Here is a 25,196-nt window from a genome sequence, read left to right on the forward strand (position 1 = left end):
CGGGCTCGGAAGTGGCAGGCGTCTGAAGCGGCTTGGACCTGCTGGAGACAACCCGGCTGTGCTGCGGATGCTGTGAGCCAGGAGCAAAGTGGAACCCAAAAGCGGGAGAGCTCCAGGATTCCTCCCCAGAAGAGGTAAGAGCTGGGGACTGAAAGCAGCGGGAGTGGGCTCTAGAGCAGAAAATCAGAGCAGTTCTCCAAGCACAGAGGTGAATGGGTTGTGAATGTGATCTTTGAAATTCAAATGTGTAGAGTGGATGAGTGATGGTCAAGAGGTGAAGTTATTTCCACTGCTTCCATCTGCGAGTTGCTTTCTGGAGGTGTAAATAAGGTCACTGTTTGCACACATTGCCCTTGATTTCATTCTGCTTAGTGTCACGTTGTTCTGATCACTCATAATTTGTATTGCCAAACTTATTCCAGTGCTATTGCCTCTTTAAAACCTCACACACACTGCCTCAGGCAGTTAAAACAATCAGGACAGTGGAACAGTGTCTCTGAACTAAAGGAGAGCAGTAGGTAAAGAGCGGAGAGTTGATCTCTCTGCTGGTAGAAGCACAGGTGTGAGTCAGATGATGTGCAGTCTATTCCTGGCCATAACAAGCAGTGCAGTCTGCACCTGATTCACCAACGTGCTACTCTGCTAATCTCAGGCTCAGCTTGCCTCTATCTGTTGCAGCCTGCTACACTTGCGTAGAGTGGATGTAAATGCTATCAAATTGGAAGGTGATTTAAAACCTGGAGCAAGGCTTTGCATTGATCCTGGCAGATGGGCTGGACACTGCGGGACCACAGTGACTGTCTGCAGACCCTGCAGCCTTTTCAGAGTGCTCTGCGAGTCTGCAGTACGTGGTGTGGTGCCCTAACAGGGGGGCTAAGCACTGGTGCTCTGATACGGCTTGCAGCAGTTCAAGCTACACTCTTGTTTTCTGTGTTGTGGATGAGGCTTCATGGTAGGTCGTGCACAGTGCTCTATCTCTGAATGGGAGCTCGCTTTGAAGTTTCCATATGTACCACCTACGCGTGCAGACTCATGCAGCTCCTGCCTCCCTCAGCCTGCCCTCTGCCTCAGGGGTCTCATTGCCATCTCTCAACCGGGGAGCTGACCAAGTCAGCTGCTGAAGGAAAGCAGCAGGCTGAACTGTGGCAACGCTCACGGTGAGGGGTCGGCTGCTGCCTCGGGCTCCGGGTGTGTTCGTGCAGCTGAACATGGGATTCAGTTGGTCAAAACACGTCATCTACAGAGCAGAAAGGCTCAGGCCAGAGCTGCAAGGTTATGACAAAGCAAGTGTCAGCAGCTTCCCAGGAAGGTTGCTGCTGCTGGACTGAGGCCTGGAACGAATCCAGCCATTTTGTCAACGATGCAGCTCTTAGTACTTCTGAAGAAAGCTGTGTCTGGCAAGCGCTGTGGTGTATGGTACTATTGCTGTGAGTAGAGCAAATGCTGCTTATCGCATGCCCTCAAGAGCCATCAAAGGAAGCGTAGACGTCTCCTATTACTGTTAAAACAAAAACTGAGTGCCGCATGGGCACAAGAAAACATAGATCCATTGGCAGCAGAACACGACTATGAATAATTCATTCCTCCAGTGCCTCCTGTATGTTCCATCCACCCAGGCTGTTCAGGATGCTGGCTGCCGGAGATGGAGACAGATCTGCTTCCACAGCCACGGGGACATGACCCTGCAGGCTGTGATCAGCACTCTGCTCACCTTCCCCTCCCCAAAACTGGCTTGTGCCTGTTGCTGTGACATCCTTGAGGACACAGCAGTAACCTTTGATCATCCTGTGGGCTGCTGGTAGGAACTCAAGTAGCACCAACAAAACTGGGATGTGTCCACTAACAGCAGCCTGGAATTGTCTGTGAGGTGGGGGAAATGAGGCAGGACCAAGATGGAAGCATTGACTGCTCCGGCCTGTTTTGCAAAAGGTGGCAAGGGGTCATCTGCTCTAAGTCTCCTGAGCTAGGATTTTTTCTTTCCATGTGGAGCACCTTAGTGAAGAAGATAATGTTTAAATGGCTGTTTGGGAACTTCTGCAAAATATGTATTTTTCTTCCTCAACTCACTTACTAGTGGTCATTTGTCTACATATTAGTTAAAAACCTTGTTGGCAACTGAGCCTGAGAGGTGCCAAGAACTTACGAAACTGCAGAGGGTATATTCTCTTCTCATAGCATGAACTGCTCTGAGCTCAGATAAGAGGTGCGTTGGGAGCTCAGGGTGAGAGAAGGTTCATTCAGGAGTTGTTCTTCAGTGCAAAATACACATACGTGGAGGGGTTTCTACTCTCTTTTGCTTTTTCCCTCTGACTTGTTGGTATGAAGATTCCTTCAGCCATATCACGTGCCCAGGCTGCAACGTGTATACTGTACTGCAGAGTTTTGATTATTTTTTCCCCCTTTTCCTTCTGCATCTTCCAGATTTGCTCTTGGCTATTAGGCTTTTGCTGAGAGGTAATTAGACTTTTAGTGTGGGAAAAGCTACCTGTAACTAGCAACTTGTGCAGAAATGATGGGCTTCTTAAAGCAAAAGTTCAACTTGTGAACTTAGAGCTGACTTGTAATGTCCCCTACTTCATTTTGAGAGCAAAATGTTCTCCACAAATGTAAGCTCTGAGGAAAGAAACTTAAAGACATTTCAATCAAGACACTGTAACTCACATCCAGAACAGTTTTCAGCTTCTGATTTCAGCAAGTTGCCTTAATTTGCCCCAAGAGTGATCCATATCTGGAGTTGTCCTAGTCCAGAAGCTGAGGGAAGTCATGGATGGGAAACAAAGACGAAATCCCAGGCTGGGTTTGAAGAATCCTCTTTGAAAGAAGTGGTGGAAGCATCCTGGGGGAAGTCTACCCAGCTGGGTTGAGAGGTGGGGCCCCTTACCAAAGGGGGATCTGGAGGATGAAAGGGCTGCTCCTGAAGCAGGTAAAAAGGGTTTGTCCTCCTGTGGTCCGGGCAGCAGTGAGAAGAGGATAATCTGGAAGAATACTTTTTATTTATTTATTTATTGGAGAAAGAAGTAGACAAACAGAGCAGGCGGTGGATTTGTGGTTTCCATAGTGATGTAACTGGTGGAAGCTTTTGTACGGCTGAGCTTGGCCTCACTGCAATCACAGTTGAAGGCTATGAGTATTCAGCTCTTCTGCCAGGGAAGGGTAAATGTACATCAAACATAGAAATGGCTGAAAAATGCAACTGCCAGTCTGCTATTTATTATGTTTGTCCCGTTACCTGAATACATGGATGTCAGGAAGCTTGGCTCTATCATGGCTTATTTCTCCTTTCTGTTGTCCTGTGCTGTAACAATAGATGTGATAATACTGGGATAGTACCACAGGTCGTGTACCAGTCAGTGATATGCTGACCTCTGTCTTTTTGCTTTCTTCTCACGTGTGCATGCATCAGTGACTCTCTGCTCATCTACAATGATCTCAAACAAGCACCGATCAAGGAACGTATACCTAACTTTTTCAGCATGCTAACTGATCTCAGTGCCACCCTGTGAAACTTGGGCAGGCGTATTTCATACTTGGTGTAATCAGTGCCTCAGCTGTTCCTGTGGAAAACAAGTAAGCTGCATGTGACATAAAGTCATCATTTATTTTAATGAGAATTTTGGGAGTGTTTTCATAGTCAAATATATGACCTTTTGGGGAATTCTTGCATATGGAGAGAGATGTATGTGACTGAGTGGTTGAATTTGAGAGCATTTAAATCTGGCTTTCAGGAGAGATTGGAGTGCAGAATTTTTCAGTATCATTGGCAGGTCACAGAGGCAGAGGAGAGAGCACCCTAGAGAGGATGTACACATCAGACACGTACCAGTCCTGCCTGCCCACCTGCACAGGCCATTCTTCATGAGTCACAGGCATTAGTGCCTCCTCTGCTACTGGATGTTTCTCGTGCTCACCCCCTGAACAGAGCTCCCTTACCTTGAGCATCTGTTTTGCTTGTCGGATGGATGTAATGGGTCATCTGTTCCCTTTATAGAAAGGAATGTTAATTATTTTCAGAATGCTAATGAGGTTGCTGATGAGGAGGTTTACTGCAGCAACATTTCCTTTAATTACTCACTCAGCTGTTGTACGGAGCAGCTTATTGAGGATGCTGTTAAAAACAAATGCATGTATCTGGCTCAGAGATGCACCTTCAGGCTCCCTGGGGAAAAAAAAAAATCTCTGGTAAATTCAGGAATCCAGATGACACAGATGATTGAGCAAACACGGCTGGTGCTGAGAGCCGCCTAGTCATGCAGCCTTTTTAACTCAGTGTGAATTCAGTGCTTCTGCAAGCAGCTGGCTGCAGGTGCTCTCCGTATTCCAGTAGTGCTGCGTGGCTTTTGGCCAGGTCAGTGACCACTTGTGCTACCTGCCACACTGGTCTGTAGTGAGATGCAGCTCTTGCACCAAATAGTTTGGTCTTCTTAGCCAGGTGGCAGCCAGAGGCACAGGAAGATGGGGTGACTCATCCAAGGTCATGCCTCAGATCCTAGCAAACCTAGTAATAAAGCTGAGGTTTCACGAGTCCTGTGTTGCTGCACAGTACTATTTAGCCTTTTGTGTCTCCCCTGGGGCCACTGCATGACTTGCATCAGTTTGCATATTGCTTCATGAGACAGCACAGCCTCATGACAACCCGATCCATGTGTCCACCTTGACCTTGACTTAGGAATGTCCTTTTGCTTCTCCATCTGAGTCCCGGATGCTTCTTGTTTCTCTCCTTTTTTTCCCACCCTTTATTGTAGAGATCTCAATGTCTTTTAGAATTGCTCTGGAGAGCTACAATATTGTACATGGCGCTTTAGTTGTACTCCCAGAGTGAGAAGTATTGAGTTGGATCTCCAGCATCCCATACTTTTTAAGTGTTGAGCCTTCCTGCAGCTCTGCAAAAGAGCTTCACCTCCTTGCAGCATCCTCTGATGTGTGGTCCAATCTCCGAGACTTCATCCCGGTCTTCTAAAGCCTCTGCTACCTGATAACTCTTATGCTCATAAGCAGGCTCCTGGAATTCTTCACACTCTGTGGCTCCACCAGGGAGGATGAGGGAGGGCTGCTGCAAGGGAGCTGCTTCCAGGCAGCAGAAGGAGCTCCCTGTGTTTGTATGCTGATCATGATAGACCCAGTCAGAGAAGGAAGGAGGATCTGTCAGTGCTATGGCTGCAGTGCAAAACTTCATCCCTTGTAATGTGTTGTCAGAATGTCTACTTTCATGTGACTGAGAGTGACTTAAGGCAGAAAGTGAGAAATACCTTAGAAAACTGTCTTCAGCATGGGGTATCAAAAGTCACCCTCCAATTCTTGTGCGTTTTCAGGAACAGATGTATGCTGCCGGAACAACTTGTGTCTAACCTCCACACACGCACTACTGCCTTAGCTGGGCACCTGTGTTTAAAAGTTACCTCTGCATATGCAGCATTTCAGTTAACTTTGTGTATCATTGCAGTTGTGAGAACTCTGAGAGACGAGGAAGATACAGCGAAGCAAGCTGGTTAGCTGCAGCATAGATACGACATAGGTTCTAAGTTAGTAAGGGTCTAAGCACAAAGAGCACCCATGGAAAATCTCTGAGTAGCTGTTTTGAGGACCTTGGCATTGCTATAAACTTGTGCAAATTAGTGGAACTCTTGCTGTTTGGCATGTGTGCAATGTGGCAGGCTTATTGTTGTACGTATAAAGATTAGTTATGTAATGGAAGCGTATTCAGGTTGGTTTAGTCGCAGTGGGTGGTAAGAACTTAAATTCTTACTCATCCTACTGAGTAAGTATTGCTTGGATACACTGACTGTCATAAAAGTCCTCACATAATGCAGGTATGTGTACCTAAGGAAGTGAACGGACAAAGATGACCAGCAGGTAGGTATGCCTCCAGGACTGTCAATAGCAGATGCATGATTCAGGCACCGAAATGACAGCTCGTAAGCATTTTACATAAGCAGGGACAACATATGCTGCTGTTCTGGTTCCATTTGCTCTGGGTCACCTGATGCTGTATTTGTTGAGCAGATTTTAAAGATGGTTTAAAAAGAATTTAGGGTTTGGGTTTTTTGGAGAGTGTTTTTTTTTTTTTCTTTTTTTTTTTTTTTCAAATATTTTCCCTATTAGCCAATGTGAGCAGGATCAAACTATTCTAATTTGAAACTGGGGAATTCCATCTTCGTCTTGTCACAAGATAATTCCCAACACACACAAGAGAGCTGACATCTTTGTTCAGTGGGCACTTTGCCCAGGAGCATGAGGTACCTATTGTTGCCCAGAAGCAAAATAAGATAAACTAAAAAAACTTATAAGACCTGGAATTATCCTATGTAACCTCTGGTGTTTAACTGAGGTGGATAAATCAGGTTCTACATGCTTTAAACACCTCTAAGGAGGTATGGGAAAGGTGCAGGAATGGTGCCATCAGGAATGTGTAGGCTCTGCTCTTGTCTCCAGGATATCCATCTTTAGCTGTCATCACAGGCTCTACTTAACTACCAATGAGAGGCTGCAGAGACAAAGCTTGTATCTAAGGTATCGTTATGTGCCTGAAGTCCATGAATGAATTTGGATATAAGTACACAGTGAGAGGGAAAGTTTATATGAAATTAGAAAGCTGGTAAAACTGTGTCATGCAAATAATCCACTTGTTAGAACGCCATTCTGCTGCAGTAACGGAGTGAGGCAGATTACTGGAGGCTGCATCTCAAAGAACAAGTGTGCCCCAGTAAAGGTACGTTTCAGTCAGTATTAATGAGAGCTATGTGCCTGCACAGAGCTCCTCACTGCTTAACTAAAACTGTCTCCTAAAATAACAAGCAGTATTTTAGAGTATATCTTTATCTTTTATCTTCAGGAAATTGCAGAATAAACTGAAAACATGAGTCAGGAGTTAAGGGCACCTGAAATGAACAGCTGGGCAGAAAGACACAGATAGAAAATAGCACAGGGTTTTTCCAGAATCAGGCTGTCCTGGAGCTGTGTGACAGGTCACTAGCTGGGCAGGACGCTTCTGTCACCCCTGGCTAAGGCCATTCTGTGTAAACACAAAAGGACAATTACACAGTAACTGGATAAAGCGTTAGATTACAGTTGGATAGAATGAAGTCAGGTGAATTGCCCTGCAGTGAAAAGGCCTTTGCAGCTGCGTGAGCCTCCAGAACATCACAGGGTTTGCTTCCATTCTGTCCTCCTGCTATAAAGAATGGCAAGGCTGTGTTTTTTTTTTATTATTATTTTTATTTTCTGGTTGTGCTCCCCATACCCCACAGGAAAGCTAAGTCCTTCCTACCAGGTGTGGAGCACAGTAAGCTTCCTCTGGCAAGTTCAGAGAAATTACTGGAGAGCTTGGTAAATGAGACAGACTAATTTCAGGAGGTGTTAAGAAAGAACTGAACTTGGTGGATGGGAAGTAGTTATCTGACCACTTCCTCTTACGCATTCCTGTCTGATGTAAATGACTCTGTAGAGCACAGGCTGGTAGGTAGCATCTCTGCCAGCCTTACAGCTGGGAGCGACCTGCATATAGTAGGATTTGCCAGTAGGCTGCCATGAAACTTCAAGAATAACTTCTTCTGGGAACCAGCTGAGGTACGTTTGGTTCAGTATTCCTTTCTCTTCAAAGATCAAGTACAGTGTGGTTTACTAAGGTGTGTTAGTATGTTTGGTTGGGTCAACTGAAGATGACAGTGGTGGTGGTGGGGAACAGTAAGTTTCAAATACTAAAGCTGCCGTTGGGCTTGAAGCTTTTTGAAGTTGTGTCAGGTTTCTGTCCCTGATCTGGCCAGAGTAGTAAGATCGAAGCTACTGAGAACATGGTCCAGGTCTGCAGTAGGTCTGATTGTCCCCAGCGCAAGCATTTTGCCTATGGAGCCCAGCAGTGGAGACACTGCACATCGCAACGCCAGCTGCCAGACAGAGACAGCGTGCTATCAAGCTGCGCCTTCTCCATACTTGTGTCCCCATGTGTTCCTGAAGCCCCTGTATGACCATCAAAGTATTTTTCTGAGGGAAATTCAGGGCTGGTGAAAGGTACTGTCTGGATTGTCCAAAGCTACATCTGTGCTTCTGTAAAGGAAAAGAGGAATTCTGAGACTGAGAACATGAGCTTTCTGTGTTGTATTGATATGAGTCATCTGTTTTGGGAAGAGCAGCTTCCAGAGGCAAGTTTTAAAAAAAAAAAAAATCGAATCAACTGGTGTCTGGTTTCTTTTCTGAGATGGCCGAGGTTCTGGGCTAAATCAGTGCCTGTGGTTGGATCATGAGGCTATGTTTTGTCAATCATTGTGAATTAAATATATATGAGAAAAGAGAAGAGTTTTATGTCTTAGAATATTTTATTTTAAAGCCCAGGTAACAGAACAATAGGATTCTTTTTTTAGTTTTGTTTTAATTTTTTTTTTTCAAATCTTGCTTCTTCGGCAGTAGTAGCAAATTAAGAAACATGACGTGGTATGACATGTCCTCTGAGGTGCTGGCTGTCATTCCGTGAGCATTTGTACAGGCCCTGGCTACCTGCATTTTCTGATACCTGGCTACATCTTGTGGTGGTAATGTCTTGCTGTGAAGTATTCTGACACAACTGGAGATGCAAGGAAATTGGCTGTCTTAATAAACTGTTGCTTTAGAAAGGTGGTATTTTTCCTCCTGTCTCCCACTTCACCCATAATGTTAGCATTTGGGACAGATGGATGCAATGGCAGGGTCCAGCATTTGGAGCTCTCAGCCAGTGATGTGTGCTGCTGGCCCAGGGCTGAGGCTGCAGGAGTTGATACCCAAGAGCCTTCTGCTGCTGAGCATTCCATTTGGTGTTAGTCAATTGATAGCTGTGCCCTGCTGCAGTGCCACGTTGGGGGAGACAGGCTTTAAAATAGTTGTCTTCCCATTTTTCTCAGGCTTAAAGAGGCCAGTTAAGACATTTTCTCCTCTTTCTGCATGCTGCAGCTTCTTCAGACAGAAGGGAGTGCTGAACTAGAGTAGCACAGAGTGAACTCCAGCCTGCAGAGCAGAGCAGAATTTACTTTTTTTAGAACTAAAATGGCATCTAATGTCAAGGGAAGCTGTTTCCAGTGTAGTCTTCGGAGCAGAGTCATCTGAGACAAGAGACTGGTAGAGAAGCGCTCTTTGACTTACCTTGGCACCTTTTATTTTGGGGGTTTTGTCAGCTCACTGACAGCAAATGCAGCCAAGGATAACAATCTTTCACTTTTCTCCCAGTGCTTTCAAGGTTGTTATTAATTGCCGAGCAGCCTTTTGATCCGTATCCCACTGTCTCCCTCTTCCTCTTCCCATTCTTCTGTTTTATGGCAACTCAGCTTCCAAAGCAAGACTTGCAAAGAGCAATCTCTCCTAAGCCTAGGGATGTAACTGTACTGCCACGTTAACTTTGCCACTCAACAAAACTGATTCTTTGTTCCAGATGGGTTGCTTCTATGTGTGCTAGCGCAGGAAGATAATGTGCCTAAATGGCTCCGGTGGAGCTCTCACAGGTCTTTAGTCTGTTGCCCTGGTTGGCCGCAGAGAGGGTCTTTATGTGCCTTCCCCGTCTCCTCTGGTTTAGATGTCTTGTCCACATCTGAGTGCTGCCACTTGTCCGTGACTGCTCAGCTGGTCAGTAATGAGAGGAAAATAGCCTCTCTTCCAATACATTTTCTAGTCCCATCAAGGTTCTGAGGCAGGCTGGTTTGGAGGCTGTAAACTTTGGGTGGGTAGCCAGAAGTAGGATGGAACATGTATCCAGGTTTCGTCTTGTCACTGTAGTAGCTGCAGAGAGCTATGGATCCTCACTATTATCTGCTTAGGTGAAGTTAGTGGTTATTAAACAACGATGAGTTTACTTGCCCAACATCTGCCTCCTACAAGGATTCTGCTACTAATGCAGTTTTATTCCTACATGTGCACTCTTTCTTGTTTCCTTCTACTCCACAAATACTCCAGAGCCTTTCCACCCTACTTCTTCAGATCCATCTTCTGTTCTCAGTGCAAAGTTCTTGCAAAGTTTTTTTCCAGTTAATTCTCACCAGCTTTCCCTCTCTTACTGTGCTTTGGCTCCCTGAGTCTTGGCGAAGCCAACACAAATACGGTAGCAGTTTTAAGGAAGAAAATCACTCTGCCTCTTACTGTGGCAGCTGTGCGTGTGGACTTCAGCTCAGGTGTCCCTTTGTCTTTGTGCATTGACCTTTCATGACTGTGCCATCTTTCTACACCTGAGAGTGGAGAATATCATCTGTGCAGATTGACAGCTGATAGGAGCGAAGAGGTGACTATTATTTTGACCTCCTTGCTGAATTTAGGATTAAAGTTAGTAGTTCTTAAGGATTTTCTGTTCTAAGATGGAAGCTTACAAAGGTGGAGAGTTAATTCCCTTTTCAGGTATTTAGCAAGTAGGTGGTCTTAACATGATGCAGTTAAATTCCACTCGTCCTGAAGGAGATGCTTGGTAGGTGCTATCCACAAGAGATGGTTTAGAATTTTTCAGAAGACTAAACGTGTACATCAGATCTGGCTTAAGGGGTGAATAAGAGTAGGATGTCAGCATGTACCAAAGCCACAAACTGCAAAATCTGCAAAGCATTCTGTAGCTGTGGTGGTACTGCTTTATTTCATGATCTGGGTTACCCTGTGCTATGAAAGATGAATTCCTGGACTTGGCATACAGAAGTATCTGAAGCATCTCTGTGCACATATGTATTGACTCCTCTGTCTAAATTCAAGTAACATGAAGTCTTAGATGAATGTTGACTAATAAATACAGGCTATTTGTGGAAATGCTGTCCTCTGAGCGATGAATCTGTTCACTAGTTTTATCAAGGAAACTGTTCAGTAAAGCATGGTCATTTGGACATGCTGCAGTTAAAAAAGGAAACGTGGAAGAGTAATATACAAACGTAATATGAAATGAATCTGATTTCATATGGGCTGTGTAAAGGCTGGAACTGAACGTGCCCTGTGGAGCTGAGATAAATGGTTGGTGGGCTGCAGGTAGGAATCCTGAATCCAGTGTTTGCAGAAGGTCACTTCAACATAAAAAATGAACATAATGAGTAGAAGTAATTATGGGGATAAAAATCTATCCCCATCATCAGAGGGGAAGAGAGGACAAATAAAACAAACAATAACAACACCTATGTGCCTATGTATCTTGATACATGTGTACATCTGTAGATAGAATTAAAAATTATGTAGGCGTGGTGTGTTGGTTTGCCTTCATTAAAGCAGGTATCTCTGGTCCGGTCCCAGTTGGAGCGTGAGAGAGCAGTTCAGTTCTGTGACTTGGGAGAGAGGCAGTAAGAAGCTCAGAAAGAGCTGGACAGGAACCAAAGTGATGTCAGCCATAGTCAGAGGAGAAGCAGGGCATCCTTATGATACAGCTCCCTGGCTGATGAGCTGGAGTGCATGAAGCTGCAGCTGGGAGCACATGTTGTTGCTGGAAGAACACTGCTGGGAAACACCGCTGGGACTGCGCCTTCATAAGCTGATTGGAAAAGGAGGGAGCTGTACGAAGAGGCAGTGAAAGCTCAAGGGCTGATGCTGAGTTAAACTGATGCCTGAAGAGGCTTCCTTGAGTGGTAGGTGGAAATAGATGGGCAAATGCCAGTTCCACATGGAGCGCAGATGTCGAGTTATTGTTTTATTTTAAAGAGGTCATTCGTAGCTTACCACCTGTCAGAAGACTGATAATTTCAGTCAGATTTCCCTGTGGGTAAACACTGGTGCTGCCTTCTTGGGACATAAAGCTCACAGTCAGATGAAAGACTGATTTGAGGAGGACTATAAACCACCAAACTTTGGAGATTTATGAAGGATTTGTTGCTTCATGTTCAAAAAAAAGGAAAATGGCAGGAGCGCATAAAAAATGAAGGTGCTGTTTATGTAGTTGTAACCCAGATGATAAGATTCCTGATACTTTGAGGAAATAACAGCACTGAAAATGTAAGCCTGCTTTTGCAAAGATCTAAGTGGCAACAAGCTACCCACACAGTGGAGAAGTACGTCTGCTGTGTAGGAACCAGGCCCTAAAACCTGATTTTTATTTTTTTTAAACTTGTTTTTCAGGACAGAGAAGTTTGTCTAGTCTGGGAAGACAGATATAATCACTGATAGCAGTCACAAGCTGCTCGCTGTTCTTTCTGAACTGAAATAAACCTGAACAATAGAGAACAAAACTCACCACTAATTTATTTGGCCATACAGTGTATTTCCACTGCTGATCACGTACTTCGCCAAGCCAGTAATGGCATCAGTAATTCCCATGGTAAGCTGATGGATGGACACTAGTGGGAGAAACTCTCTGGGAAACTGCTTCAGAAGAGCTGCCTTTCCCAGCTGTAGGCATGGGTGCCTACTTCAGGATCTTGCCAGATGTGGTGAGCTGGTGAGTAGGAGCCTGGGATTTATCCTGCTCTACCCTTCCTTCCTGGTATATTTCTACCTCTGAGCACCTGAGTGAACTAGAAATTAAGATGAGATAAACACCATCTCAGAGGAGCCACTAGGATTCCTTGGGTGAAAAAGAATGATTTAGAAAGTTAGGACTCATGAAGTTTCCTTCTCCAGGTCTGTTAGGAGGAAATTTGAGGATTCACAGCCTGGCAAATAGCAGATAGCACTTGGAAGAACTAGTTATTTCACATCTTAGTGGTAGTTTGATGTTAGGAATGAAAACATATATTCACAGAATACCAGAGAAGAAAATATTGAGGGGGAAAATAATTTTATGTAGAATTGCCATGAAGAGACTTCAGAAAGTTTCTTTCTCTTTTCCCCCTTTTGATGGCAGTCTAGGGTCCTGTTTGAAGGTGCTTGAAATGTTCTCTCTTGTTTCATCTGTCTTCATGCAGTCTCTTCTGCTTGCAAGCTTTAAACTTAACTCAGCATAAGCCAAGATGTGAGATTTCTTTATGGTCGGCACCAGTTCTGGTCCCCCTCAGATGAAGTCACTGTGGATTCTTGCTCTAGGTGTTTACACTACCCAGTTACCAGCTAACTACCATCAGTTGAACAGTGGAGGTTTATAAGGGCCTGTGCACTAGAGAAGAGTAATAAAAGGAGAAGGAAATAGTTCTTTGCAGTTGTGTGTATAAATAGCAAGAATTTTTAGAAGCTGTTTTTTTATGCTCCAGTAAAAGAAGCAGCCAACTTCTGAAATGCTGCTTTTAGTTTCTCCTGCAGCTGGCTAGGAGAGGCTGCCTTGGATCTCTCTACAGTTCTATTTTTTTTTTTTTTTTTTTCTTTTTACACTGCTTTTCTTCACAGATTTAAGAGACTTAGATTTTGTCACATGATTAGCAGGCTAGGATTTTAGGTACTGTTCCTTCAGCGCCTTGATCATAAGACTCTTTTCTTCCAAGCTTAATTTTCAACATGAAATGTGTTTGGATTTCTTGTCATTCTTATTGCCAAACCTGACTTTTCTCCACTGCATGCAGATTGTGGCTTGTTGCTGCAGATTGTTCAGAAGAGTTGGGTTAAGCACGCTTAGTTGTTACTCTCAGAAGGATATTGACCTCCGAGTTCTCTAAATCCATTTATTATTGTAGGGCTATGAACAGCCCCACAGGAGTGGACTGGTGTATTTCTTTTTCATTTAGCTTTGGAAAGAAGATGGGGGAGAGGGGACATTTGCTAAGAAGAAAAAGAAGATGGGGGGAAAAAAAAAAAAAAAAAACTTTTTCAAAAAAATAACTGTCTGAATTTCCAAACAGCCTTAAGAAACCATGTAAGATAGGCATCACGTCTTGACTTTAATATTCTTTCCTTTACGTCTCTAGGCTCTTTAGTAGCAGTGGAAAGGATATTGGCTACGGCTTATACATTCTCAGCATGTTCTTAGGATAAATTCTCTCTCTCCATTCATCGCTCTGTTTTGGGTTGCTTTTTCCTAGTAAGCCATGATGTGCATTATGTTCTCTGAATGTCAGATTTGCTTCAGTCAGCTAATGTAACACGCTACGCTCAAGCTTTCGAAACCAGCCGTGAATGTGGATTGCCGCTGTGCATTAAGTGCACGGTTTGAAATGAAGGTCTGGGCAGTGAAGAGCCAGGCAGCTGCCCACCAGGAACTACCAATGCTGAGATCTAGGCTGTAAACTTGTGCTAGCTTTGGAAAAATCACTTCTTGGAAGTCAGTTTTGCTCTCGCTGCAGAGAATAAAGTAAACCTGGGCTACTGTTAAAGCTCTATTTTAAGGCTTTCCAGCAAGTGACCAGCCCAAAACTGGAGAAAAGCTGATGCAGATCCTTCAGGCTTATTGTGCAGGCTCCCTGTGGGCAGACCTTCCACAGGGCTGGTCCCTTCCTCTGCAGGGCTGACAGGGGGCTCTGCCCGCTCCTACAGCAGGTCCCTGGCTTCAGAGCCTCTGCTCTGTGCTGGGGCTGCTTCAGAGGCCCCTGCTGGAGACTTGCTTGTTGGGGACCCCTAGTGTCAGCACATGCTGGGGACTTAGGGGAGCTTTTCCAAATGGGAGAGTGGCAGGTTGAGGCACAGGGGAGTGTTCTAGCAACAGGCTTTAAGGTAAGGTTGTGTCCTTGCAGATGCTGGGGAGACTCAGGGGTAATAGTTCTAGATGTTGAGTTTGATCTCAGCCGTTTTGCACAGATTTGTCTTGTGAGTCTTTTGTTTGGTCGACTCTCAAGGAGTCTTAACTTGTATCTGGAACATAGGAAGCATCCCTCTTGGTCACTGGGAGTGAAGAGTTGCTGCTTTGCTTGCTCTTGGGGTAGGGTGGTCACTGTGGGCAAAGGTCTGTTACAGTAACATGATGCTATGCATGATGCAGGGCATGGGAAGTCTCATCTTTCTGCACTTCTGTTGCCATTAATGAGATCATGTTAGTCAGAAAATTCTTAAAACTAGCAATGTCTTCGTGTTTTCTCTTTGTTCTCTGAAAAGCCTCCCCCCTCTGCACTACCTACTGCTCCCTCCCAAGATGACCCTACTGCTCCCTTCACGCTGAGAAATGGTGCCTCCTGGGCAGCCCACGCAGACTTTACTGGTAACAGCCACACTTCCCCATCCCTTTGGCTTAGACTGGTAATTGGATTCATTTAATCTTCTTTTGTCGTCATTCTTCTTCTTCTTATTTTTTTTTTTTTTTAACTGAATCCCAGTTCTCTTCAGAACAGATTTGAAAGATACGCAGGGATCAGAGGCTGCCGGCAGGTCCAGAATGAACGGGACAAAGGAACCAGGAGTGGAAGGGAAATGATGTACCTTGTAAGAGAAGGGAGCTAGGGACAAAAAAAAACAACAACAAAAAAACACAAGGGGAAGATGCAGACTAAAAATGTGCTGTGCTTTCTAACTCACAACACGTGGTGTGTTGGTAGAACTCTGAGGAAGGGAGACAGTGCCTATCCTGATGGGGCTGGAGTCCAGAGAAAGAAGCAGCAAAAGCATTAATACACAGAACTGACCGAAATCCCAGAGCTCCAAATCCATCCTGAAAGCGCTAAGAAAGGGACATCGAGTCTGTATTTAGAGACATCTGTCTGTGGCATGCTTTTAGCATTCATTGTGAGGCTTGATTAATCGATTTGCTGGAACTATTCCACGCTTCAGTAGAGTTGAAATTCTATTTTCTGAGCCGCAGTTAATTGAGGCTCTCAGTTACCTGAAGGATGAATATCTCCTCGGAGTTATGACTTCAGCGCGTAAGTACTGCTAAGGCTTTGCTGCATAAATCTTTAAACACTAATGAACTAATGTCTTGGGGCAAATCCAGTGCTGGTGTTCTGTAAATCTTTACTCCCAATGGTTTGTGTGAGAATTGTATGAAAACATTGAAGACAAATCTGCAGCACATTGCTGTTGTCCGTGGTTACACAGGCATGCTGATTTAGTGCGTACTCGCAGGGGAAAATAGAAAATAAGAGAGGAAGAATTACATTTAAAAAGATATTGCTCAAAAAGCAGTTACATTTATATAAATGCTGTTTGGATAAGAAGGGTCTGAAGAAGCAACATATCGTAAGCAGAAGAGCTTATGGTCAGGGAATGGCAGATGCCATCTATTTCAGAGCTGTCTGATGCTCACAGTATTCTTGTTTGGAGAGACTGAAGCATCCTGCTACAGGTCTTCTCTGTCTGCAGTTGCTCTTTCCAATTACAAAGTAATTATGACATATAACACAAGGTTATAGGTGTATCAAAAACATTCCTTAGAAATATGAACATGAATGTTACAAAACTAAATATTACCAGTAAACACTTCAGATGTGATTTTTTTAAAATAACCCTGAGTCCTATTTTTTTAACTGACTACTGCAGAAACAAGTGGATGTTAAGAATCAGGAACTTATTGCAGCAGTTAAAATTCCCACCTGTGGTGAATCAAGCAGCTGCCAGAATTAACAGCCTAAGGCTGACAATCAGAAGAATTGTGTTTTTTCTTTTATTAGCATTTCAGAGTTAATTCAGAGTATCTTGACTGCATCTTATTATAACTGTCCAGAGGCTGTGAGTCTAGATAATTCTTCTAGGTACAAGAGACAATCAGGGAGAGACTTTCTGAAGCTCTGTTTGGCTTGGTAGAAGGAAAATGGACAGAAAGCCACTGCAAAGGAGAGCCCTGGGGGAAAAGAAAGTGAACCAGACAGTGCTAGAGGGTTTAATCAGGCATGAATAGGACAGGCACTGATGCCTCCCCTGCAGTGCTCGTGCATGACAGATCTACAATTATCTTTTGGTCTCCCATCAACCCATTTTCTGATCTCTTGCCTCTTGTCTGCCTGGGCTACTCAGCTGCAAAACTGGAAGTGTGTATGGAAGTGTTCCCCTTGCACAGAAGTGTCTCACACATGAAACAGGACAGTCTGGGATGTATATCCCCTCTCCTTACTTGGCCTGGTGCGTCAGGTTGATCTGCATCTTACTTGACCTAACGGATGATGAATGTCCCATTTGGAGCTGGTATTCTAAAATGTGAAAGGATAATCTTCATGCTGTTATAATATTCTTTTCTTGCAGCCCTAAACCAGAGTCCTGCCCTCATCTTCCGAGACAGATTTCTGTAGAGAAGCACAGCTCTTTATGGTCTTCCCCTTGCTGGGCCTGTCCTTGTATGCTGTGCGTGGAGAGGCTCTGGCCCCCACTTTGCTCTCACCAGCATCACCTGGGCAGGGACTGCGTGCTCCTTTGAGGGCCAGGTGTGGTTTCCACAGACTTGCTTCTTTCTTGTCATTCTATCATCAAGTTGGAAAAGAAGGTCCTGCTGGAGAGAGAGGGAAAACTTCTGAGCTGGCTTAGCTCAGTCTTACTAATAATGTTGCATTTTGGGGAGCTACTTCTCTAGCTGCTTGAATTATAATCTGCTGGTGATGGGAGGTGTTCCCAGAGCCTTGAAATAAGAAGCCCCCTGTTTTCCACAAAACGCTGCAGTGTGAGCAGCAGCAGTACCAGCATTGCCATCCACGTGCAGTCTCCATGACTTGCGTGCTCTCTGCTGAGACAATTGCATTGGTGGCAGCTGTGTTTCTGGTTTTCTGGAAGCTGCTGCCTATCCCACTGTAGCTACCTCACTGATTAATGCCTTTTGGTTTCCTCAGGGGACTGAATAGCTATCATATGATTAGAGCCTTTTGGTCTTTATTACTGTCACTCCATTAAAAGTCTTATATAACCAAGATCAATTATCTATTTGAAGCTTTTCATAAGTCTGCATCTCTTATTGAACCCAGCCTTCTGTCTGAATGCCTCTCCCACTAATGCCCTGCAACTACTTTCCTGCATGGTTCTTAGGCATTAATTGCTGTCCAATAAAACAACACTTTTCTCCCTCATTTTTCTATTAAGACTTTCTTTTGCTATGTGGCCTGCCAAGTATCAGCCAATTTGGTATCGCTGGCAGACAAGATACTTGGGAATGGCTGCAATGTTCATTATTGTAAATGCTCAAACGACTTGTAACCATTACCCTGTGGTGTCCGCAGCTTGTGCAAGGATGGGATGTGGCTCATATTCTCCCAGGGTATCGTTCGTTCCCTTCTATGTTTTACTGTGCAATTTTTGTCTTATTTGGAGTGAAACGTTTTACAGAAGGAGCTAATGACTTACGGACTTGCTTAGTGCCCAGCACCAGATTATATTTGGCTGCCACCATTCAGCATCTGCCCTGCCTAGGGCTGCTTTTAATCAGCAGGCAGCAGGTGAGGGCTGTCCTTCAAGCACATCAGAAGGAGGTTCCCATCAAGCTTCAGCTGACGAGACACCTGACAAGAGAAACAAAATGCTGAGACAGTATTGGCACATTGATGCTTGACTTCTTGCAGTTGTGATGGAAGGCTTCGGATTCAAAAGAAATCAACTCTGTTGATTGTAATCCGGTTGCTGTAATGGGTTCATTTGTACTGTAGAGGTTGTCACGGACCTGGTTTTGTGGTTCACATATTAGCCACAAACTTCCAGTGTTGGAACTAGATACCTTGCAAAGTGTAAGAAAAAAGCAGAGGATAAATGGGTGATTATTATGTGGGGCACAAATCCAGAAAAGAGAAATCTTCATTGCATGGGGGAAATTACATGGGTAGAAGAGAAGGCTTGTTGGCTGTATTTGTGTGAGGCTTTGGCGGGCAGGCATAAGGCAACAGAAATAACTGGTGGTGGGATGCTTGGAAGAAGAAGGGACAGACTGAGAGGGAAGGACCTTCTGTGCATTTGGATAACTTCTGTTGTTGAAGATCCAACTTTGTAAAGAGATCTCAAAAATTACAAGGAAAACCTTACAGACAGTACCACATGCTGTGCATGCTTGCTGCTATCAGAGTTCAAATACATTTCATGTAATAAAGGTGTAGAGGAAAGTCCAAGGAGTAAGCAATGCAAGCAGAATAACTTAGATTTATTGAAAAGAGAGGAAAATCATACAACAGTTGGCAGTTTAGTAAAAACTTTAGTCATTTTGTTCCCTGGAGAATGCCAGTTCTTTATTTCCTTGGTGCCTTACCTAGCAATAGGTATGACTTGAGGCCTCTGCATCTTTTGATGTCTGTCTCTTCAGATACAGAAAATGTCTCCCTTCCTGCTGTAGCTGTATATTTCCCACTCAGACAAAAGATACCTTTTCCTAGCACCTTGTACCATGGGGTTGACATGTGCAGAGCAAAGAAGTTAAGTAGTGCCTGATGAAGAGTCAAGAGAAACTCAACTTAAAATAAAAGTTTCTAAAAACTAAAAAATGTCAAATTCACACTGAGGTGTAAATCTGTCAGACTTCAGTAAAATTATGTCTAAGCAGCTTGTGCCAGTGAAGGTAGCATGGGAGAGCAATGCTTAGGACCTTGTAAATTTCTACTAGAAGTATAAAAACTAATTGCATCAAAATTGTTCAGTGATAAGCAAATTGTATTTGCCGGGTCCTGCACCTGGGGCGTAATAATCCCAAGCAGAGCTACAGGCTGGGAGATGAGTGGTTGGAGAGCTGCCAGGCGGAGAAGGACCTGGGAGTGATAGTGGACAGTCGGCTGAATATGAGCCAGCAGTGTGCTCAGGTGGCCAAGAAGGCCAACGGCATCCTGGCTTGTATCAGAAATAGTGTGACCAGCAGGGCTAGGGAGGTGATTGTCCCCCTGTACTCGGCTCTGGTGAGGCCGCACCTCGAGTACTGTGTTCAGTTTTGGGCCCCTCGCTACAAGAAGGACATCGAGGTGCTTGAGCGGGTCCAAAGAAGGGCGACGAAGCTGGTGAGGGGCCTGGAGAACAAGTCCTACGAGGAGCGGCTGAAGGAGCTGGGCTTATTCAGCCTGGAGAAGAGGAGGCTCAGGGGCGACCTTATCGCTCTCTACAGATACCTTAAAGGAGGCTGTAGAGAGGTGGGGGTTGGCCTGTTCTCCCACGTGCCTGGTGACAGGACAAGGGGGAATGGGCTAAAGTTGCACCAGGGGAGTTTTAGGTCAGATGTTAGGAAGAGCTTCTTTACTGAAAGGGTTGTGAGGCATTGGAACAGGCTGCCCAGGGAGGTGGTGGAGTCACCATCCCTGGAAGTCTTCAAAAGACGTTTAGATGTAGAGCTTAGGGATATGGTTTAGTGGGGACTGTTAGTGTTAGGTTAGAGGTTGGACTCGATGATCTTGAGGTCTCTTCCAACCTAGAAATTCTGTGATTCTGTGATTCTGTATCCTTTCAAAAACCTCTTCACCAGGTTTCTTCTTGTAGCGACAAATAGTTTGTTTTCATTTCCTTTTTGTCATAACTAACCACCTCTCTCTATGCTCAGCTGTTCCTCTTTATTCTCGTCCTGTGTGCTTTGCTGTCCTGAAGCCAAATCTGAGTGGATTTCAGTGGCTTTCTTGTCGTTTTTGACTTGGTACTGGGCAGTCTGAGAGCATAAGAAGCTATTCTCCAAATCCCAGATATGATGTATGAAATCTTTATCAAGAATAAATAAGAGTTCATCTGCATAGATTCAAGGTGGGGTATGGGCAAATGTTAAACCTCTAAATTTTCTCTTCCAGTTTCCTGCTGTGACTTCCATCGAAGCTTAGTCTTTCAGTACAATAAACTGTTGGGGTATGGAGGTTGTAGGAGACAGCTGAAAGGACTCAGGTTTTTAACACTGTTGCATTGAAAATTGCATATTTAGAGGCAGAAAAGGTGGGACAGTGCTGTTTCTTTAAATGAGCAAGAAGGTGATGTGTGCTCCTTTTGAGATACCTGTGTTTTTCTACTGATGATTACATCCAGAAGTTCTTTGGTAGCCTTACTCCTGGCAAAGTCCTTGAACCTTTCAGCTACCTCTGCTACCAGATGGAAAATGAACTGCATCCCAGTCCTTAGGCAGAGCAGCAGACATTGTCCAGGTCCGTTCTGGAACTTAGTTCCTCAAGGCTTAAATTTGTTGTAGTGAAAGTGAGACAACTTAAAATTCAAGTTTCTTAGAATTTGTGCTTTGTAGTTGTTACAAGTTTGTGCATGTTGCAGTCTGGGTGATAAGGATCTGTGAATTCCTCATTGACTCCTCTCCCTGTCTTCGTTTCAGAGTGCCTGCTGGGGTGTGTGCAGAAGGATGGCTGCGGCAGAGCCTCTGACCGCTTTCTCCCGATGGTACCTCTATGCCATTCACGGCTATTTCTGTGAGGTGATGTTCACGGCTGCTTGGGAGTTTGTGGTCAACTTTAACTGGAAGTTCCCAGGTGTTACCAGTGTGTGGGCACTCTTCATCTATGGCACCTCCATCCTCATCGTGGAGAAGATGTATCTGTATCTCAAAGACAAGTGTAACATTTTGCTGCGCTGCTTCATTTACACCCTTTGGACATATCTCTGGGAGTTCACCACTGGCCTCATCCTACGCCAGTTCAATGCCTGCCCCTGGGACTATTCCCAGTTTGATTTTGACTTCATGGGCCTGATCACCCTGGAGTATGCCATTCCTTGGTTTTGTGCTTCTTTCATCATGGAGCAGCTGGTGATCAGAAACACCCTGCGCTTGCGATTTGATGAGACTGCTGAGCCAGGGGCCCCCACTGTCCCCGTAGCCTTGGCCAACGGCCACGTGAAGACAGATTGAACAGTGACTCCAAACCACGGTTAGCAATCTGAGAGAGCCCAGAGCTCTACCACAAACTGTTGGCTCTGGCTTTGAGGTACTGCTCCTAGCTGTATGATAAGATTAATAAACCCCACTTTTCTAATGGGGTTGTGCATGGGATATACCGGAAAAAATGGAACCAATAGATTTTCTATGGATTTTACTCTTTGGGCTCCAAGGACCAGTATCAATTACTTGTTAGTTAGGTCATTTCTGATTTTAACTTATTACAGATGAAAGCAGTTCTTTGGCTTACAGTTTCATGTGGAGAAAGAAGTGCTACAGTGGAAATGCATTCAAAAAGGAAAAACATAATGGATGAGCATGGACGTGCCAGCTAAATTAGTGATTGGCTTACTCCATTAGGCAATATTCAGGTGCTTGCTTGCAACCAATACCTCCCGTGGGACCTGAGATGCTGCAGGAACAAGGAAAATCTATCTGCTGATGAGGGGAACCTAAGACTGGCAGTCTGCTGGGGAGGTAGATGGTGTTCTCCTCTTGAGGTCCCACTGGCCTCCCCCAAGGTTCTTTGTTGCACCACAATGTGATCTGGTGCTGGACATCTTGCTGAATTTATACAGATCTTGTACTTCTTGAAATCGCAGTCCTGGTACTCACTAGATTATTTTTTTTTAATAAGGCCATTCCTTGCCGAGTGAATTTTACCATAATCTGTGCAATCTAAATCTTGGCAAAAGGCACAAGAAATAGCATAAGTCTTCCCATCTCCTCTGTCTCCCCAAAGCAGAACTTGTCTGAAAGGCTGCTGCAGATTCCAGCTCCCATCCCAATCATGCAAATCTTGTAGAGACTACATGCCACACGAGTCTTCTGCCTGCCTTCCCAGATCTGTTTCTGGTGATGTTGGTGACTTAGTCTGGCTGCAACCCATTGTACTTGACCAAAGGTCAAAATCTTCATGTGACTGAAGTGGTATCCACGATTCAGTGCTCCAGCACTGTCACCCCCTTCAGCACTGGGCAGAAGTGAGCCAGGACTCAGTGTTCTCAGTGTTTCAAGAGGATTTGCTTTTCCTTCCCAAAATCTATTTTAAATAACCACAGCAAACCTTTCTCATGGCAATTACTGGAGGAAGCAAAAGCTGTGCTGTGCTGTCTGATATAGGGAGACACATTATTTTAACAAACAAACGAACCCCTCCTTGAAGAGCACTGAGTGAGTTACGAGGTCCCAGTGAGGGCAGCAGTAGAGCTGGAGGTGCAGGAGCGCAGTGGCTCCCTTTCAGAGCTACCTGCATGGGGCAGTTTGAAATTTGTCCTATTGATAGCATTTGTGGAGTATGGGGAAAGCTGCAATGCAAAGGAGGTGCTTGATACTGGCAAAATAAAATCTGTTTGCTTTGGTAAGTCTGTGCTGTCAGTGTCAGCCATGAACGTGGAGTTTCCATCTGTCAGATGTACCTCACTCCTGACAGCTTTATGAGGCAGGTTTGCTGTAATGGTCCTGTAGGGCCAGATTAATTTTGGGTTTTCTTCTATCACAGTCAACTGAGCTGCAGAAGGGACGAATTTAGCTTGAAATGTGTGTTTGTATGGTTGTAGGGTTCCACTCCTGTGATGGAAGTTGGCCAGGTTCTTTCTATGTTGGTCCTCTGAGAGGGCATGCTCAGTTGTGTAGCTGCTCCTTGAATGGGCATCCATTCCTGAGGGGAAAAGCACTTCTGCCCCTGTGAGGGGAATTATTTGTTGGTTCTGCTCCTAGGAAGGCAGCGTTAAGCCTTTTTGTATCACGCAGAGTGCAATTATTTTATTCCTCTCCCCTCCCCCCCTTCTCACATGACATCCATTGCTGGCAACGGGCACACAAAAACAGTGGCATCAAGGAGTTAATCAAATCTGCCCTGGGGTGTGTAGTGTCTCCTGAAGCACTCAGAATACTTAGGTGGGTATTTAGAGTTCCCTTTTTAGAGATCATTAAATTAAAAGAGAACAAACACTGAACAGATTCTTTTTTCTTGCTGTGATGCCAGTATTACAAAATCAGAGAAACAGTATGCTGTTTATCAGCCTTGATGGTCTCAGGTGTGAAGACCAAGGCAAAATAGTCACCTGACATTGTACAAGAGGCAAAAAGGAGAAACCATCGGCTTCATAGAAACATCCTTAGGATCCCTGCTTTCTCCTTAGCCGTTACAAAACTCTCAAAAGGAGTTAGCAAGATGGTTTGGTGACTGTACCAGCTGCAGCTGGGACTAAGGGAGGAGGAGTTGACAGAGCTAACCTGGTTACGCAGTCATGTGTCCCTGCTAAGTGATGTGGTTCTTTCACAGTGATACAGTATTTAGGTGCTCAAATTATGGACGGGTTTCCTAGCAGTATATGATACCTTATTCCATTATCCTTATTGTTTGTGCCATTGTAACAACTATTTTAGTTTGCTTTCCAGTAATGTCTGATGTACCACCTAGATTTTATATCCTCATAGAGTTGTAATTTACACCCAGAAGTGCACTTTACTTGCAGCTTGCACACCAGAAACAGAAAGGGACTCAGCAAATTCTTAAATCAATTCAAATAATTCCCTGGGCAGCTCATGTTATCACAGGGTTTGCTTTACTACCATGTACCTAATGCAGCAGAGTTAGCTAGACTTCTCCTTTCTGAGCAATGTGGCTTTGTCTCTTCTGCAAAATCTTCCTTTTGAATACGTGTCATGCTTCTGATAACATCTTACAGGGAAAGTGCCCAGAGCACATTACTGGGATCTTGGTGGCAGCTCAGCATGAGCTCAGGAGCTGGTCTAAATTTGTAGAGACGTTTACATTATGAAAAAGAAAACAAACAAAAAAGAACGCACAAGGCCTAACAATTTGTTTGTATGTGTATCTTCCTCAGCAGATTAAAGTTGCCTGTTTTGAGTTCACCAGCAATAAAAAAACCTTGTGATTTATCCACCTGTCCAAACTCTGCAGCAAAAAGGAGAAAGTGGCCCATTGCTGTTCTTTTGGGAGGGTGGTGGGTGGTGGGATATGGGCTTCAATTACCCGAGGTTCCACTTTTGCCTCCCTTGCCTTGCTTATCTCCTGTACTGTCCACGCTAAAGGATGTCAAAGTACTTCCTAAAATACAGTCCGGTGTCCTCGGCGCAAGGGGGAGTTCAAGTGTTGTCGTGATGTCTGTGCATATTGCAGTGATCTTGCCAGAGGGAAGTGGTTGATTCAAAGCAGGGTGAGACTGCATGTTGGTCTTTGGTGTTATAACTGAGAGAAATGTGTACATATGTACCAGGTATTATTATGCCTTTGGTCTGAATGCATTTTGTAATTAAAGCAGAATAATCCAATCAATGTTTCGCTTGACTGGTCCTGTGACTGTAAAAGGTAAAGAATTACTGAAATGCTTGAGCTGCTTGGAGAGTTAAGAAGCTGGTGGCTGAAGTCCTCTTGAGGTCAATAGTGTTATTCTGCTGTTGACTAATTTTTCTGAAACCTGCACAGAAAGAAAGGGGATGTATTCGTTCACAGGAACTTTGGCCCTTTAGGTACTATGAATAAAATATGAGCTACTGCTAAAATGTGAAATGAAACCAAATATTTTTCTATTTTTAGTTTATCCTGGGCCCTGAATACATGCGCTGTGTCCTGTATTCAAGGGCAAGGCTTGCAGACCCAAGTTCTTTGCTTCAGTCTTCCTGCCTGCAAACTGCAGCTGAACCCACAGACAAGGAAGCTGCTTTA

At 44.5% G+C, this 25,196-nt stretch overlaps 2 protein-coding genes across 3 annotated transcripts in view; both read left to right on the forward strand.

Annotated features, from left to right (window-relative positions):
- Positions 1 to 24,806, forward strand: TMEM229B (transmembrane protein 229B). Of its 2 annotated transcripts, none has more exons than XM_035327972.1 (2): positions 1 to 134; positions 20,945 to 24,806. In XM_035327972.1, the coding sequence occupies exon 2, from the start codon at positions 20,972 to 20,974 to the stop codon at positions 21,473 to 21,475; it is 504 nt and encodes a 167-aa protein (XP_035183863.1). In that variant the 5' UTR covers positions 1 to 134; positions 20,945 to 20,971; the 3' UTR covers positions 21,476 to 24,806. The 2 variants fall into 2 exon arrangements, with proteins under 2 accessions (XP_035183863.1, XP_035183864.1); XM_035327973.1 differs by lacking the exon at positions 1 to 134 and adding an exon at positions 7,089 to 7,563.
- Positions 14 to 25,196, forward strand: part of RAD51B (RAD51 paralog B) — a 412,254-nt gene continuing 387,071 nt past the window's right edge. Inside the window, exon 1 of the mRNA XM_035327969.1 lies at positions 14 to 134. The gene's annotated coding sequence lies outside the window, so the exon portion shown is untranslated. The remainder of the gene's footprint in view (positions 135 to 25,196) is intronic.

The sequence above is a fragment of the Oxyura jamaicensis genome, chromosome 5 (assembly GCF_011077185.1).
Source record: "Oxyura jamaicensis isolate SHBP4307 breed ruddy duck chromosome 5, BPBGC_Ojam_1.0, whole genome shotgun sequence".
NCBI classification, from domain to species: Eukaryota; Metazoa; Chordata; class Aves; order Anseriformes; family Anatidae; genus Oxyura; species Oxyura jamaicensis.

Bases quoted from the DNA above. Each gene is read 5' to 3' on its own strand.
- TMEM229B (XM_035327972.1), top strand. From the start codon at position 20,972: ATGGCTGCGGCAGAGCCTCTGACCGCTTTCTCCCGATGGTACCTCTAT.